The 18,754-nt window shown below is 41.8% G+C and overlaps 1 protein-coding gene across 1 annotated transcript in view; it reads left to right on the forward strand.

Moving 5' to 3' along the window:
* The window catches only part of LTBP1 (latent transforming growth factor beta binding protein 1), a 369,767-nt gene that overhangs the window by 132,504 nt on the left and 218,509 nt on the right, over positions 1–18,754 (forward strand). The window contains 1 exon segment of the mRNA XM_032497326.1: positions 1,746–1,915. Coding sequence (XP_032353217.1) covers positions 1,746–1,915 — 170 coding nt within the window.

Genomic DNA, 18,754 nt, shown 5'->3' on the forward strand with positions numbered 1-18,754 from the left:
AACAGGATTAAGCCTGTACGTCTCTCAGCAGGTCCCAGCCGCCTGGTGACAGGGTTGACAGCATAGCTGAGGAGCGAGGTGCCCCTGAGATGGGAAGGAGAGCTTCCTCTTTCCACAAGGCTGATAGAGTAGCCTGATGGTTCTTTTCCATCACCACCAGATGTGTCCAGCTGGTCCCATTTTCTACTCCATCCCAATCAAACGCACTTAAAGCTCAAACCAACACTTACATCATCAAAACAAAAGTGTTTACAACGTTAAGCATTAGGCTTTCAGTAACTTAAGCCATTCGTCCAATAACAAAAGAATGGTCTCCCATGGCATTGCGTCTGAGAAAATCTAGGCACAGGATAGTTTCCTAGGCTTTCCTGAGACTGCAGGGTTGAAAGTGATAGATTTAGGTCACTAACTGGTTAAGAGGGAAGCACCCTTAATCCCAGCCTCTTCTGTTCCTGTGTCTCTCATGGATGCTTTGTCCACACAGTAGCTCACGAGTCCCAACTGGAAAGAATCCAGTAGGCTGGGTTTCTTCGGGACTCTGTTCCTGCTTTTGATGAGACACCATGTGGGTGTGTTTGGTGGCTTGACAATTTTACCTGTCACAGTGACCAGCCGTGGTGTCATTTCTTCCTCTTGTTCAGATAGTCCCTTATCAGGGCCAGTCTTTGGGGCTTTGTGGCACCTTATTAGCGTGAATAGAGCCCAATAAACCATTTCCCCAGGTTACACTGTGGTAGTTTGGAAATGCTTTGTTTGGTTCACAAGGCTTTAATGTGTCACAGTCAGTGACATTCAAGATGACACCAGAGAGCAAGTTTCCTTCCAAAGGCTCAATCTGCTGCTAAAATGCTCTTTCCTAACAATTTTAGTAGCAAGTTTACCTTTTCCAGAATTAGTTGGTATATCTTTGTTTATTATTTGTCTTAGTGAATGACTTCAGTTCTATCCCTCAGGGAGTGATTTAACCTGGGTGAAGGCTCATTTTAAAGTATACACTGCATGCAGCAGAAGAGAACCGTCGTAGAAAAGAGTTCTAGCCGGAGGGTGGAAACGCAGTAATCATGTTCCAGAGTCCTCAGAAGTCTTGACTCATGTCATTGGTAAAATTATGTCTTAGGTTATTATTCTTAGGAACTAGTAACTATGAAGCATTTAACTTAAATGGTACAGTTATCATTTATGAGATAGTCCATAAAAATATTAAAAATAAATGTTAACTACAATAAATGATGAATGTGTGTTTTCCAAGTCATCATCATTTATATTTTATAAGATTATGAAAGTTTTCAGTTTTTCTGTGTTGAGATTTTTACAAGAATTTGTTTTCCTAGCCCTGTGTGGCGGAGAGTACACAGTACAGATGAGGGAACTGAGGCTCAGAGAGGTTCAGTACCTTTTTTATATCGTTACCTGTTCACGGGTGTTTTTGTCTTAAATGCAACTTCTGCGTGTGTTACATGAGGACTCAGGGTAGCTGTGCTGTAAATCCTTTGATGGGCTCCACGTGGTGGCCTATGTGTCCTCAGGCTTCTTGACTAGGTGGAGTCCCCTTGATGTTGGAGATTTCCGAGAGTAAGCGATTAGTTCTTCCTATGTCGTGACTACAGTTAATGAAGGAAAAAATTAGCCTTGCGTGGAAGTTTTATGCCCCTTTCTAAGTTTAACTGACCTCTTACTCTTTCCTTCTTGATTGACTTTTGAAAATCCATCATTAACTTTCTTATCTTTACTGTATTTCTTCCCAGGGTGACACCCCTGTCCTCCCAGAATGTGATGATTCATCGTGGCCAGACCCAGGAATATGTGCTCAAGCCCAAGTACTTTGCTGCCCAGAAGGTGATTGCGGGGGAGCAGTCTACGGAAGGTTCGTTCCCTCTGAGATATGGGCAAGATCACGTGGCGGCACCTTTTCAGTGTGAGTATGGTCCTGCCAGTCGTCTTTCTGAGTTACTGTATTGTGGTTTGGAAATAGTTGGCTCTGTGTAGATGGCTTTAATGTGTCACAGTAGATAAAATTCAAGAATTAGTTTTGAAATACCCACACCGGTGCCTAAAGCAACCAGACAGCAACATGGTTCCTTATTCAGAGGAAAGGCAGTTTTCCTGCACGTTGCCGAAGAGACAGATGTGACCTGCCTCTAATTCTGTTTCTGCAAGTTGGCTCCATTTCCGAGACATACTTGCTCTAATTTTTGATATGGTTCTATGTCTGACATGTTTACATCGATAAGATACTTTCCTTAGTGAGCTAGCCAGGATGCGTTCCTGGTGCGGTGTCTGCAGCATCCGACGGTGCTCCCTGAGGTCCGCCCTGCAGCGCATGTTTTTGTTTGGAGGTGCACTTTTTTCGTGTATTGATCAGACAGTGTGACAGGTTTTACTGAGTCTGTAAGGAGCCATTGTATCAGTGGCCAGCTTGGTTAATACCTCACTGTGTGGGAAGTTCAAGGACGAGCCCTGGCTCCAAGGGTGGGGAATGTGATGATTTGTGGTTTAGGTATTACCGAGTGTCTGCTGGCAGCGTCTGGAGAAAATGTTCTTCAGGGAGACGGCAGACAGGTCAAAGGCGGGAGTTGGATGCATGCTCTCCTTCCAGCAGCTTCCTGCTCCGTCTCACGTTGACTGATGGCCTGCGCCACAAGTAGTGAAAGAGAATGCCAGTGGTGGGGTTGACGGGGACTGTCTTTCACCACCCAGAGTCATGTGGGAAGCCGAAAGAGGATTTTTACTACTGTTTGGCACTTGAGAAGTCTGTGTCTGTATGGACTTGATTCCCGGGGCCCAGCCCCACCTCCCAACATCGGTCACTTAGCAAAAAAGAGTAGCTAATATAAGGTGTGTACAGTTCACTTTTCATCTTTCTGAGAAAATTGTGCTCATGCCTTGTGGCTGGACCCCAGAGCAATAATTGGAGGTGATTTATTAGAATGTTGAGGGAAGAAGGGAGAAATGGTACATACACATCATCTCCTCGCCCTTTAGACAGGATAGCTTCCCAGTTATTTACAAAGCAATAGATGTATCCACCTTGTATTTAAAGATCCTTTAATTTTAGTCCTCAATAGCCTGTTCTGTAGAAATATCCCTATAATATTTTCTAATCTCAATCTGAAAAAAAAAATAAACCAAGAAGAGATACTTCTTAATTCCTTGGAGCTTTATATGGATCATATTTTGTAGAAGCTTTCCAAAATTAGAATGTGATAGGAAGAGAGTTTTTGAAAGCTTTCAATCATATTGATACGAGAATTCTGAACTTCACGGAGGTGTAAGGAAAAGATGGTTTGAGAATCCCTGGCATTAAGACTAGAGACTAGATTGTGGTTTGGGTTGATTATCGATGATTAATTATTGAAATGAAAATTCCCACTGTGTATGTGTATGTATGTATTTGAGACTCAAACCTTTGAACTGTCTTTTGGAAGATGAAGTTACATTTTAGAAGAGTATGAAGTTTCTTATCTGTACTGTACATGAATGCCTCACTCACCCTGTTTAAATGTAGCTTCTCTGTACTGGGGAGCTAGTAAAGCAGTTTAGACTGAAACACGATCACTGTGATGGAGTGCTCTGCTGAAACTTGTCGAAAGTTGGTTATTGTTTAAGAAGAGGCCGAGGAACTAAATTAGGCAGATATGTAGGAGAGACCAGGTGGGAGACATGGCTGTTTGTGGCTGAGACCAGAGCTCTACTGAGACCTGGAGAGCTAATTGGAAAGTTTTAAAAATGGGTAATTTGGCAGGACTATTAAGGATATTAAATACCAAAACTGAGTAAGAATAATAGGGAGATTAAAACTAGAATCTAGGAGATACAAGTAGCAGTAAGGACCTAAAGGTATTGTTGCCCCACATCCAACTCTGCTTTGGGTAAAAGGAGCCCCCAAGGAAAGCTTCCATGAAATAGAAAGGAAGGGGAAGTTAGTAAGAGGAGTCTGAGGAAAAGCAGAAACTTTTAGTATTTTCATTTTCGCTTCTATAAAAGAAGTGAAATGCCAACAGATTAACTTCACATTTTGCTGAAGGATTTGAGGGTCTAACAGTAGGAATAGATATTTATGACTCTAGGAAAACAGAAGATAATGCCATTAGGAGGGCATGTTGTGTCTGGGGATGAACCTGGGCTGCTGTGTTGTAGTAGTCCATGGAAGTGCTTTTGAGAGGCTGTGAGGACTAGAGAAAACATTTAGGCTGGTAAAGAACAAATGTTCTTTCCCTCTTTATATGAGATAGAAAAGGTAGCCTACAGTAAGCTAATTGCCAGTTGGTAGGCCTAATGTTGATAACTTGTATGCAAATATTTGTAGCAGCATTATTCACAATAGCCAAAAAGTGAGAACAACCAAAATGTCCACCAGCTGATAGTAGACAAACACATGTGTTATATCCTACAATTGGTGATTCAGCCATAAAAAGGAATGTGGTGCATGCCACAACCACTGAGCAACCGTGATACGTACCTAGATCTCTAAGCATCATGTAACTTAATCAGCTTATGATAAGAGGCAGCAACGCTTAAAGATCAAGTGAATAAGGATTTGCTGTTGACATCTGATAAAGGAAAAGAGAATTGATCAGAATAGTAGGAAGAAGTTGATGTAGGGGTGATGGGTTCAGTAAAACAGAATGTGTTAAAGTGTTAAGTCTAGCACTCTCCAGATAAAACAGTCTAGACAGGGAAACACAGACTATCAAGTTGCTAGCAAGGTATCCTTTGTGAGGAATGAATACTTCATTGGAATTTTTTAGAGTTTTGATGACATAACTGACTGTTCCTCTCCGATGTCTACATGCTGCTTTTCCTATTTTGATCTAGTGCATTTACCAGATTTCTGAGTCACTTCTTCGTAATTTGACTTCGTGAGTTGGGTATTGTCTGGTTGCTAGATATCTCTAGTGAGAAATTAATAACAGCGCTCTGCTTTATCCATTGCTCTTAATACAGCTTAATTTGCATGGGGATCATCTGGAGCAGGGGTCTGCAGATTTTTTCTCAAAGGACTTAATAATAAATATTTTAGGCATCATGAGCCAAGACACAAATTGAGGATGTTATATGTAGATAGTTAGATATTTAAGGTGCAAGCATTGAAAAATGTAAAAATTCTTAGCTGGTAGGTTGTAAAAATTTAGGTAGCTGGCTGGGTTTGACCCACTGGCTGTTGTTTGCCAAACGCTGATCTAGAGGCTCAGTTTCTCAATCTACTAAAAAGGCAGCCTGTGGAATGGGAGAAAATATTTGCAAATGATAAGACTGACAGGAAGTTAATATCCAAAATAAACAGCTCATACAACTCAATATCAAAAAAACAAACAATCCAGTCAAAAACGGGGCAGAAGACTTGAATAGGCATTTATCTGAAGAAGACACACAGATGGCTAACAGGCACATGGAGAGATGGTGAACATCTTTGTTAGAGACATGCAAATCAAAAACACAATGAGGTATCCCCTCACACTTGTCAGAAAGGCTATCACAAAAAGGCCTATGAAGAGGAAGTGTTGGGGAGGATGTGGAGAAAAGGGAATGTACTTGTGCTCTGTTGATGGGAGTGTAAGTTGGTGCAGCCACTGTGGAAATCAGTACAGGGGTTCCTCAGAAAACTAAAGATAGAACTACCCTATGACCCAACAACTCCACTCCTTGATATTTATCTGGAAAAAACAAAAACACTAGTTTGAAAAAATACATGCACTACAGTGTTCATAGCAGCACTATTTACAATAGGCAAGACATGGAAGCCATCCAAGCACCCATCAACAGGCGGTTGGATTACGATGTGGTGCATATATACAATGGAATATTACTCAGTTACATTTAGTGAATTAAGTCAGAGAAAGACAAATCTTGTATGATATCACTTATATATGGAATCTAAAAATGAATGTATATGCAAAACAGAAAGAGACTCACAGAAAGAGAAAACAAACTTGCGGTTACCAAAGAGGAGAGGGAAGGAAGGAAGGAAAAATCTAGAGGTATGAGTTTAACAGATACAACTACTGTATATAAAATAAGCAACAGGATATACTGTGTAGCACAGGGAATTATACCCATTATCTTGTAATGGAATATAATTTGCAAAAATACTGAATCGGTATGTTTTACACCTGAAACTAACACAATATTATAAATCAACTTTACTTAAGTTTAAAAAAAAATCAGTCTGCTAAAAAGATCTGGATTTTGGACCTGATTGACTGGGGTGCCTGGAATAGGAAGTTGAATAAAAAGATACTCAGAGGGCTCTGTCTGTAACCAACTGTTCTTCATTGTCCCTGTCCCCAGCAACCCACCCTTAATTCTTACGCGTAGCTCCACCTAGTTCAGAGGCAGCTGGAGAATCATGGAATACCAGGACACCCCTTGTATGTGATATGCCTAGTTTCCTGTAATGTTAGTGCAGCACGCCACAGCATCTGGAAACGTAATGGGTGTTACTCCTGCTTGTTTATAGAAAGCCTTTTGATACTGGTGGAAGTAACATTTTCACTGGATGACCCAGTAACGGCCATGCAGCTGGAATCACATCAAGGTATCACCCCAAGTTCCTCAAAAAGTTAAACATAGAGTTAACTCTATGACCCAGCAGTTCTGCTCCTAAGTATATACCCAAGAGGAGTAAGAATGTGTGTACTCAAAACCTTGTATACAAATGTTCATAGCAGTGTTAGTCACAGTTGCCAAAAAGTGAGAACCACCAAACTGCCTATCAGCTGATCGTGGATAAACGAAAGGTGGTGTATCCTGCCGTTGGCTGTTAAGCCATAAAAAGGAATGAAATATGATATGTGCCACAGTGTGAATGAACCTTGATGGCAAGCTGAGGAAGAGCCCAGATACAAAGGACTCCAGGTCCCCTGGTTCCATTTACATGAAGAACCCAGACAGACAGACAGACAGTGGATGAGTGGTTTCTGGGGGCTGGGGAGAGCAGGAATGAGGAGTAACCATTTATGGGTAAGGAGTTTTCTTTTGGGCTGATGAAAGTGTTCTGGAATTAGTCATCATGGTTACACAAACTTCTGAATATACTAAAGTCATGTATTAAAAAAAATATGAAAATACTTTCAAAATTAATTCTAAATAGATAGTTATAAAAACGTACGGAATGGAGGTCACTGCTTCTCTCCAAAGTCCTAAGATAGGGGGTCGAGAGGGTCTACTTTATTGAGTACCTGCTTTGGTAACTTGTAGGAAAGGTTTGAGTACATAAACCAAAATCTGTTGCGGTTGGTTTATTAGTATTTTTAATCTAGAGGGAGGAAAGATGAAAGGACATGATATTGTTTCAAAGATGATCTTATAAAAATGGTCAGTTGAAATTTTTATAGTAGCCTCTGCTCAGGAGCAAACCCAAATAACTGTAGAGATGAGTTTGGCACAGCCCACTAGAAGACCTTGAGGGTAATAAGTATCTACCCCATGCTATCTCCTGTTGTAAAAATACCATGGGATGCTTGCTAATATTAAAACCAGAAAATAGTGTTTTTATTATGGCTGATGGTGGAAGGACAGTTTTAATCATCAGGGTTAGTGAGCCCTGGAGAGCTTACTAAGGTACAGTGTGGAGTTACTAATGAAGGAAGTCTTTAGGATGAGCAGAAATATCCGTGTAACTGAAATAACTCCCTAGACAACTGGTTTGCAGATGATGCAAAGAGTCCCAGAGCTAAGAAATTCGGGAATCTGATTTAAATATTCACCTGCTCCACTTTTGCTATTATATCAGTTTAATATTTGGAAATTTTTATAAATTTTAACTTTTCTAAATTGGATTTCTCATTGCTCATTCTAGTTGTTTTCCTATCAGGATGGACTTAGCTTTTTAAAAGGTTAATTATATTTTAAAGTTGCCTACCATAATCTTAATTTAAATGCAGTAGAGTCAAAATCTGAAATTTCAAGAAAGGCAGACACTGTTATATACTACCTCAGTTTTTAAAGTAGATACAAGTCAGACTCTTAAAAGAATGGCCATATTACCTTCTGATATGCTGTGAGATATGAGAGTGGGAGTGATGACTGGCATGGCAAACATGTGATACTGTTGAGTTATAAAAAGTTAGGACAAGCCTACTTTCATTTGTACTTAAATTGTTAAACATAACCTTCCTGCTTAGGTTAGCAGCCACACTGGTGCAGGCAGCACGTACCCAGCCCCACACAGAAGGCCACTTCTGGCAGAGGAAAGCCTTACCCCACCTGTCCTGGGACCCCAGGAAACAACAGTCCTGGATCCTGTGGTCTGTGCTGACCTCTTCCAGTCCTTGCAACAGACCAGTCAACTCAGCTGCTGCCCACTGGTCAGTCATGGCTGATTGGAGTTCCCAGCTCCCCCATTAGAAGATAAAACAGCCACTCAGGTCTTGGATCTGAGAGGGAGGCAAAGAGCCCGTTGTTCCCAAGTCCGTGCAGCCCAGCTCTAGCCTGACTGCAGCTCGTAGCTCCATGTTAGGAAGGGCCTGGGCCCTTTGGGCACATGAGGCTTCCTTTTTTAGTGACACTGTGGTCGATTGTGCTGGCATTAGCCTTCAGCTGTGTTCACTCTGACATCAAGAAGCATAAGACATGAGAGTATCTCATTGCTTGATGACAGATGTATCTCCCCTTGAAAAATGCATGTGTCTGGAGTGAAGGTTTTGTATGGTTGCAGACTGACAGAGCGAAGATGTTACCATTACCATTAAATTGTCCTGGTAGTCCTGACTGAGAGAAGAGAGTGGTTCTGCAGAGGGTTAGAGGAAACATCCAAGATGTTTGTTTTAGCAAAACAAATCTGAAGTTTAAGGGCTAGGCAGGCAGTATTTGGCCTGGACTGTTCTGCTGTGCCAGCCAGTTCAGGTAGGTGGGTAGGAACGTTGATGACAGGCTCTGGATACACAGTGCCAGTTCCAGAATCTTCATGGGGGGAGTCTGTGCTGTAGTTCAGAGCACCCACCACAGATGGACGTTGGCTTGAGAGTAAGGAAGTCAAAATTCATCCTCTGCTCATTGGGCCTTTGCACGAAGGGGAGAAGGTGGAGTGGCAACTGGATGAAGGCGAATGTCGATGTCCTCAGTACGGATGAGCAGAATTGGAACCAGATTCCTAACTGCAGGATGAATTTGCAGTATGGTGACCTCCAGAGGAACAATTTGAAAATGTAGCTGAGGAGCGGTCTGGTCCTGAGAACCACCCTCGCCTTATTTGGATGTTGACGTTGAGGATATGGGTGGTAGGAAGAGGATGTGAAAAGAGAAAAGAGAGGAGATGTCAAATGTGCTGGCAATCCAGTTGTCTCAGATGCCCTCTCTGATAGGTTCTGATTGGTTGGGAGCCCCACCAGGGCAAAGCTTTGGAGGTGGATGAAGTGGGCACTTGGGAGAGAGGAGAATTACACAGATGTGCATTCTTCAGCACTGGAAAGCCTTTCCTGCATGGAGACTACCTTTAGCTTGTCGTGTGGAGGTTAATGTGTCTTGGGGAATGGCTCCATCCCAGTCCAGCAGGTACAAAGTAGCAGTAGAATTTGAACCACCCAGAAACGATCTTACCCAAAGCTGATACAAACTAACGAAAAGTTTAGCATTTAAAAGGGATACTAGGTGTGCAAACATACTGCCTTAAAGAAAGGATGATGGTAAAGCTCTGTGCTTTTTCCCTTGTGAAATCAACAAGTTCCTGAATATGCTTGGTCACTTGCCCACAACTGTGTGTGGGAATTGGGGACCTTGAGCCAGTTTCCCAGCCATACGGCAGGGTAGATCTTAACACTTGAATGGCCAGAAGAAAATCACCCACTCGTCAGTAATTTCTGGCAAAGTCCTTGTTGGCCTAAAAGCCTAAACAGCAAAGCAACAGCACAGTGGATATAAAAAATGCTGCAGAAAGCATTCTGAGGAATGTGGGTGAACACCAGGGTTTTGCAGAGTTGATGTCCTTAGGACTTGGATTCCAATGGCATATTACCTATTGTAGAAGAAGTTCCATGTACAGTCTTGCTGTGGCCACTGTGCCTCATTTGGAGGGGTGAGGGTGGTGAGGGTGGTGAGGGTGGGTGGTTTATTATATTGAGGGGTTGTTTGGTCATATCCCAGTCCAGTGAGATATGTGAACAAGACCATCCTTCTTGTTTCTTAATCACTCAGTTTAAGATAGCTGGGAAGTGGTTGCTATTGGATTGCTTATAAACACTGCCAAGAAGCTTATCCAGCAATATGAAAACAGTGGAGAAAACCTAGAGTGAAAGCATTATGTAACCGAAATTCCCAGTGGGCATCTTTCCGTCCCAGGGAAAGAGGCTTTAATCCCGAAGGGCCCAGGATTTCACAACAAATAAAGCAATCCAGGGATATTTCTGGGTGTTCAGACTATGTGAATTCAGGTATTGAGAAATGCTATAGGGCTCCAGAATAATCTGTGATCAAACTGTACTATTTCTAAGGAAAAATAGAACACGTGAATTGATGGTTTGGCCTGTGGGAAACTACAAACCAGTGTTTTGGGAGGAGAAAACTTGTGTTTGAAAAAAGATGGTGCCTCCTGAGCCTTAGAATTTATTTACCAGAAATTGAGGACTTGACTTTACTTCTAAATGGGAAAATGGTTTCTAGAAAATTAATCATTATTAGAGTTGAAATGATGCTTCATAACACCTCATGAGCAGTAGTTCTGTATCTAAAGGGAATTGAAGTAGAATGCTTTGTCGTCTTGTGGGTTAGCCACCTTACAGAAAGGTCCTCTTTGTGTTGCAATTGATCGCCTTGTGGTGAATCTGTTCCCACTTTGAGGAAGTGAAGACCACAGTACCTTTTTGTGTTTTTATTTGCTGTTTCTTACAGAAGTTTTTGTGTTGTAATTTTCTGCGATTTTAGCCGTGCATTATTTTTCACTTTTGATTTGGGATTAGCCTCTTTGGAAATTGAAACGTAGTTAAGCTGAGAACCAGCTGCCCTGGTTGCCTCGTGCTCCTCCTGTACAGATAGTGGAAGTTAACCCATGGCTGGAGCAGGAGGAAAACCTTGCTTCCCTGAGAGGTAGTTGCAACATGGTTATATGAGTATTTCTTCTGACAGGCAAACTTGTTATATATGTGTAAATACATGTATACACACAAATACATTCGGTCAATATATGAATGTGTATTACTTAAACATTTACTTCTTGGAGCGTCTTACATCATCCGTATAGCAAGTATCCATTAAAAAATTCTTGTAGCCCTAACTGTGCTGCACAAGTTTTCTCCCTCAAGTTTCCAGTTTCATTGAATGAAAACATTTTAAGTGGGCAGTGGTTGCTCTTGGGAACACCATCACAGTTATTTAAAAATCCCTGTATCCTAGAAACAGATTTGGAAAGCTTTGCATCCACAGAGCAGGTGAGAGGGAGTTGGTCGTGGTTCCTTTTGTTTGATGGCCCCTGGGCTTCTTGTGTGGGATGTAGTGCTCTCCCCCCGTCACCTCCTGCAACCACACGCACCAGGCAGCTGTGCTCCTGGTTTTAATGAAGGCTGCTTAATGGCTACAGGTGTCTCTCCTGGTTGCAGCCACCTGCTTCAGATCCAGCAGAGACCAGAGCGCTTCCTCCCATGTGCTCAGCTTACATTCCATGACAGGCTGCTGAAGCAGGCCTCTGCCTTGCTCTGTGGGGCTACAATCGTCATCCCCACAAATGAAATCTTTGAATTTATATTTTATCCCTTTGTGGTTCAGTTAGATAGATACATTCTTGTCCTTTTTTTTTTTTTTTTTGACTGGCAATATTTAATGAACTTGGAAGACTATTTAAGTGTGTTTTAGTTTGTTTTTATAGCATGAGACAGCAGCATATATATATATTTTTTGTTACTACTTCCCTGACCATTTAAACTTTTTTCATGACATTTTATTCATCCCAGAATAACTTGCTTTGACTGATGGAATGTGGGGTGGGTGGAATGATCCAGTCAGAGGCCTTGTGTGGTTCCAGTGTTTCCTGAAAAAGACACATATCTGGTCTACTAACATGCCATCTCCTTTGCCATCTTTTCTTAGATGGTTTTATCAGCAAGGCAGAAGACTTTGAAATAATCCAGACGAATCAGCTGTTAATCTAGTAGAGCAGACAGTACTGTTCTAATCAGATAGGATGCATGTAGGTAAAAATGCTATTATGGGGACCCCACATTCTTGCCAGAGTGGACTAGAAAGCGGATAGGCACTTAAGAAAAACCAGTCTGACCTGGCTAGCTGCCTTAGAAAGTTCCTCGGCCGAAGAGCTTTCCCCAGCAGGGATGATACTGATGAAGTGAACCAGAATCTCTGTTAAGGTGTTGGGAGGTTAGAGTTAAGCAGTATGTAACCGTGGCAGAAGTGGAACACCAAGCAGAAGCAGCATTAGCCAGAGAGAAGCTTTCTGTCACATTAATGTTGGTTACAAGAATGTCGTTCAGCAGCCTTTTGTGGAAAGGGCTGGGGACAGGGCAATCTCTAACGGGTTGCTGACAGTACCATGGACTCTTAGCATCTTAGCAGTTACTGAAATACGCCCTAGTCTCCATGAGGTCTGGCTTCTGTGGCTGTTCCTGGATCTTCTCGGGACTTACCTCCCATATTGCTGCACCAGCCTTACCTTCCCATTCCATCCCCTGAGATGCTGTGCGCTCCTCACATCGTGTCGTGGGCAGAGACTGCAGCTCTCACATGTTCTGTCTGTACCCTTCCCTCTGACTCCTGCATGTCCTGACGTCTCTGAGCCTCAGTATTGGCTTTTTAGGGAACGAAAACCCATCTGCTTTCCTACTTCTCTTCACTCCCTTTTTTTTTTTTTAAAGCTCATACTGTCTACCCCTCTTCTAAGAAAGGTTGGGGTGGGTTGGTGATGGACAGAGGAGTGGATGGGTCAGTTCCATCGTTTCCTCAAGACTATTGAGACATGGAGCGAATCGTTCTTCCTGGCCTGGTTTCCGTAGGGCCTGATGTGTTACCATATTTATATCTGAGCAGCCATTTGGGTTTTGAACAGAAGCATTCTCAGGTCTCAGGGATTCTTGCTCATGTGGAATGGAGAATGTCCAGTTTGGAGTTCATTAGTGTAGATAGGAGCACTTTCAGTAAGACTCCTGAAATTCCGTCATATCTTTTATTCATTCATCACTGTTTTTGGTACGGGTTTTCAGGCAGCCACAGTGGAGTTGGGGGGAATATGTGTAAGTTCGGCAGAGCATATCGGACATGCTCTGCCGTGTCTTGAATGTGGAAATATAGCAAAGCTAGATACCTTTTTTTAGAAGGAGTTTTAAAATACTCTTAGCGGAGCAAGTGATTCATAATGTTTCTTGTCAGAGATCCCAGTTTCCAAACCACACCTTATATACCTCAAGAACATGTAATATATATTCTAAAAAATCTGCTCTAGGCATTGTAAATTATATTCTTGTCTCTGAAGATCAAGTAATTAGGCAATTTGGACGTAGGCTCATTTGTTTTCCCCAAAAACACTGTGTAGCTTCCATCCTCATCTTTCTCATCTCTTTAGTGCTTAGCACAGCCAACCACTGCGCTAACTGCTTGATACACAGTAATTCAGTATGTTACATTGTAATCTTAGTACATTATTTGACTGTTCAAACTGTATCCTATGTGTTATGCATCTGTTTTTTAGGAACCAAAAATAGAATGAGTTAAAAATTGCCAAAACAAATCTTGTTCATTGAAAGATGACTGTTCACCTCTTCTTTTAAGTTACTTTTGTATGAAGTCAATTTGACTGTATTTTAAAAACTTGTCAACTTTATTATATATAGGACTTTAATGACCATAACACACTTTAAAAATTATCTCAACGTAGAGCTTCCGGCAAGAATTGTTTTAACCAAAAATAATCCAAATGCAAAATAAGCCTTTCTAATCATGGATTCCTATTGCGGTTTGAAATGCGTTTCAAGATGCCTTTCAAGAATGTGAAGCCAGTGAGATCTTATCTGGAAATTGTGTAGGAACCGAAGTCCACAGTAGAATTTTACTTTATTCTAGGGTTTTTAATAATAAGTATGATTATGAAAGCAAACATCCTGAGATGAAAATTTCCCGTATTTGCTCGTGTGTTTTGCTCTATAACATATCGTGGGGTAAGTGTCACTACCAGTTTGTTTTTTTCTCACAGTTACTCTGTAAAGAGCTGACCACGTATAATGATACCTTCGTGCATTTATGTAGCATTTAACAGCTTATGAATTACATCCTTATAGATTATTTCATACGGCCTCTGCTGCAGCCTTCTCAGGTAGATGGGTTGAATCATGCAGTGTGTCCTTTTTCTTCTCTAGTTTTCAGGATTCTGGTGGTGGGGTCAGTGAGTGGCTTTACTGTGTCCTCTCCTGTTGAAGCTGTGTTAGTTTCTCTGTGAAATACAAATCTTAACACTTATTCCATGGAATGGTTGTAAGAATAAAGTGAGATGAAGGATATGATCGCTCACCTGCTGCTAAACACACAGTTTGTGGTCCAGTCCAACTTAGTTTCCCTCCTTCATCCCAACCTTTCCAAGTGCTTAGTGTGATGCAACGTTCATAGTAATGCTCATTAAGTGTAGGACAGGCATTGGGGTTTTGAGGAAAGAACAAAGGCTTGCATTGAACGCCCAGCTTCTACCATTTCCTAACAAAATGACCTTGGTCAGGTTTCTGATGAGTGCCTCTGTACTTCCCTAGTCTGAGAAATGTGTTTGTGTGAGCTTTGTAGCTTAGTAAGCACTCCATCCATGTGTCATGAGTTTATCCGTCATGCAGACAGTGCTCTATACATTGAGAAAGGGCCAAACATTACTGTTTCTGTGTTGTCAGAAAAGCAGAGGAGGAGTGTGTGCGTTTATATTATCTATTGCAGTGTAACAGACTATCCCAAACCTTATCTTGGTTTCTGTGGGTTGGGAATTGGGAATTACTATAGCTGATTGGTTCTGGCTCAGGTTCTTTTATGGAGTTTATAATCAGGATGTCAGTGAGGGGCCGCAGTTATCTCACGGCTTGCCTAGGGCTGGAAGATCTGCTTTCAGGATTGCTGACTCACGTGGTGATTGGCAGGAGGCTTCAGCGTTTTGCCACATGGGCCCCTTGTAGACTCCCCAGGTGTTCTCACAGCATGGGAGCTGGCTTCCCCAAAGAATGAGCAATCCAAGAAAGAGAGCAAGACAGAAGCTGCAGTGCATGCCTTTTATGATCTAGTCTCCAAAGTCGCAAAATATCACTTTTGCTTTATTTTGTTCTTTAGACATGAGTCACTAAGGCCAACCAGGCTCAAGGCGAGGGGAACTGGATGTCATCTTTTGAAGAAAGACAAAGAAGAGACCTTGTGGACATGTTTTAAAACCATCAGTGGTGAACAGGAAAGGCCTTATCTTGATGAGCATCAAAAGGGAAAGAAGTTGAAAATGAGTTACCTCAAAAGAATTAGCTGACAGCTGAAAAACTTAGTGTGTAGTTACACATCAGTAATTCATTTTTCATTGGCAGCTAATCATTTTTTTCTATTCTATTTATCACATGATACTGGAGCATAGCTAGATATAGTATGATGATTCTGAGAACAGGAATATTTAGGCTAAAACGTTGTCTTGCAATGAGATGTATTGAATTTGGCCGTAATCCCTTGGGGAGAGTAGCTGGGAGCACTTGATGGAGTCACTTAAAAACTGAGCCAGAGAGAAACTTGTGCTGGGTGTTCTGAAAGCATGGGTGTCCCTGATTCTATAACTCTACTTTGGAGCTTTAAAAATGCTAGTTTTCTTTTGTACAACTGGTTGCTTTAACAGATTTTTCTTTCAGTTGAGTCCATCAAACTTTGGAGGAGTTCTGACAGTTGCAAAGATACTCATATCTTTAGCTTCCTTGGTGCTTCTTTAAATAAAAGGCATTCAGATTTACCGTATATTGTTCACACTGGATTTTCATTGTCTGCATGTAAGAACTGTGATCTCTCAGAGGCACATCAAGGTGTCTATTCCTGACCAAGGCACTCCAGGGGGTCAGAATGCCTGTCCAGAGCACGGAGGGTTTGGTTTCCTTCTCTGCCTTGTCTTTGGACTTTTTTTTTTTCTTTCAAGCAGAATTTAGGCTTTGTGAAGTGAAATGAGTCATTTTCTTCCTGGTGTCTGCCTTTAGCATAAGGGAGAAATTTCCACACCCCGCCTTAAGAAGGGACTAGAACCTTGATGGCATTCAGCTCTGTTAGTGTTTTGTGACATCCAGGTATTAGTTGTTTGGGTAAAAGTGACTGCACTGTGTGTTGTCAGTCTCCCCCCGTGTTCCTAGCCTGAGTTCAGACTGCCCTGGTTCCACTTCAGTTCCTCCCTCTGCGTTCTTTCCTATGTCCTTCCCCTCTCACCACATACTCTTTCCCCTTCCCAAAAAGGGAGAACCACCAGGTGGGATGTGTGTTTAAAAATAGCAGAGGAGGAGAAGAATACAGACTGTTTTCTTTGGCTTGATTGAAGCTGAGGGAAAGTTGGAGGAGAGAAATGTACATAAATAGAAGTATGTGCAAAGAGCCAAGAAACAATGGAAGATGGTAACTCTGGGTTGTCCCTGGGTTGGTGAAAATTGTGGAGGGGAGTGGGGAGTTGAGTCAGGTCAAAAGGATGAAAAGTGGAGAGAAGGGAGGAAAGCTTTTCTTGGGGGAGGACACCAAGCTGATGCCCCGGCTGTACATGTGGTTACTGAAGTTGAGGCTAGATCGGATGTAGGTGGGCGAAGAGTCTTAATTTCATTTTAAGGAGTTTGATTTTGTTAGAAGTATTTGTCACAACAATTACATGGACTCTGTGGAATCCTAAGTCTCAAAGTAAATGGTATAGATAACTGGGGACACTCATGAGGAATGCCTCCACCCAGTCAAGCTTGTGCATAAGCCATGAAGTCCGTTCCTTGGTAAACACATAGCCCAGTAGATATCTATCCATTTCAGTCAGACTTGCTTTTCCACGTACAAACTGATGTTATTTATGGAATGGTGAGTGATAGACCGATAACAAATGCCTCCATTTACTTCTCTTTGGGAAAACAACAAATGTGGGGATAAATAAAACCTAATTCTGTTCTAAAATTAAGGGACAGAAAATTTGAGTCACGCGAAGCATATCTAGCCCACTGTTTCTGTAAGGAGCAGGCAAACTAGCCAGACTGAACGCGGGTGAGCGGTGGAGGGCAGGTAGGTGTTACTGCCCGGCAGCTTGTTCTCTTGATTCAGAGACAGTGGTCCTCCTGTCAGCTGCTCTGAAGCCTCCTCCACAGCCCTGGCCACAGTGTGGGATCTAGAGCTGTGCTGCTGTGAAGGCTGACATAGGTTCTTTGAGGGAAGTGGAGACATTTCACATGAAAAAAAAATGCATCCCTTCCATGGTATTTATCCCTTGGGAGATGAGTATGTTACTCAGCTTGAACCTGGATGCCAAAAAAAACTCCTCTTAAAGTCCCTGGGCAAATTCATCTAACCCTCCCCAAGTGTGGTTCCCATGATGGTCAGGATTCTAGGTCGAGGCAGTGAATTACTTTCTCAATTCAGAACTGAGAAAATGGGTCTACTGCGCCCCTCCACTACCCTCCCATTATTCATTACTACTTTTCAAGTTAAGAACTTAAGTCTTGTCTTCTTGGGGTTGTATTTCTTCAACTCCATCATCAGCATTTCAGGCACCACTGTCCATTCTGGATGGGATGGTTCTCTGGTATTCAGGATTAGGAGCAGAGGAGAGATGTCCACATGTTCTAGATAGGGGAGTTTTTAAAGTCATGTTGAAGAAGACACCATGGGACGATGGCCAGCAGGACTGAGGCGTGTACCTCATCCAATTACGTTGCTGTCACCTCTTTCCTTGGACTAAAGTCCACAGCCTGTCCTGAGCTTTCCAGGGTGTTGCTCATCTGTAAACTGAAGAATGCCTGGTCCATTGAATCCCCTCAGGGTCTATGATGTTAAAGAAAAATATTTTAGAAAAAAGGTCAGAAAATGAAAATGTCAGCGAGCCATTGGTTTGTTTTGCTAGTTCTCTAGTTTTATTACCAACAGTATTTTCTTTTCCCAAATACTGGGTCAGAGCCTGCTGGGTGAGTAAACTACTTGTTGGGTAAAATTTAGCTTCTTTTGACTATAAAATGTATTATATCTTCAAATATATTTGATTATGTTCCAGGGATAAAAATAGGACCTTTAATTATATTTCTAGAGAAGGGAATGTAGGTTTGGTATTTTAAGAGGAAAAACTCCAAGGAGAAGAAGGAAAGATGAAAACAGTCTGATAGTCTCAAGGTGTGCTTTTTAAAGTCCTGCTGCGGACAGTGGAATCTGGCTGACAGGGCAAGGTTGGAGTTGAGAAAAGTTGTGATTCTAGGTGAAAATCTTAGTCGTTGAATCTCGAGTCAAGCTAAACCAAAGATTAAATGAGTGAAATGGAAATAAGACCCATCTCCTAAAATAAGTGGAAATTTGGGATGAAATCTACCACATTTGTTGCTGGACCTCTGGTTAGTCCCTCTGCCAGTCTCACTGAGCTGGGAACCAAAATGTATTTCTCTTTTTGGGTGGATTTTGTGGCTTAATGTCAATTCATATCAGACTCGAAGAATCTGGGTAGTAGTGTTTTTAATTTCCTCCTTGTTGTTTGCCTAACAAAGGGAGTGAATACAAAGTAAATCAGAAATAGGTTTAAAAACTAAACTCCTTAGATGTCATCATAAATTTTATTTATAAAATTAGTGAAAGTTTCCATTATGTGTCACTGATTTTTGCATAATATGTT

This window comes from Camelus ferus, chromosome 15 (genome assembly GCF_009834535.1).
Source record: "Camelus ferus isolate YT-003-E chromosome 15, BCGSAC_Cfer_1.0, whole genome shotgun sequence".
Classification (NCBI taxonomy): domain Eukaryota; kingdom Metazoa; phylum Chordata; class Mammalia; order Artiodactyla; family Camelidae; genus Camelus; species Camelus ferus.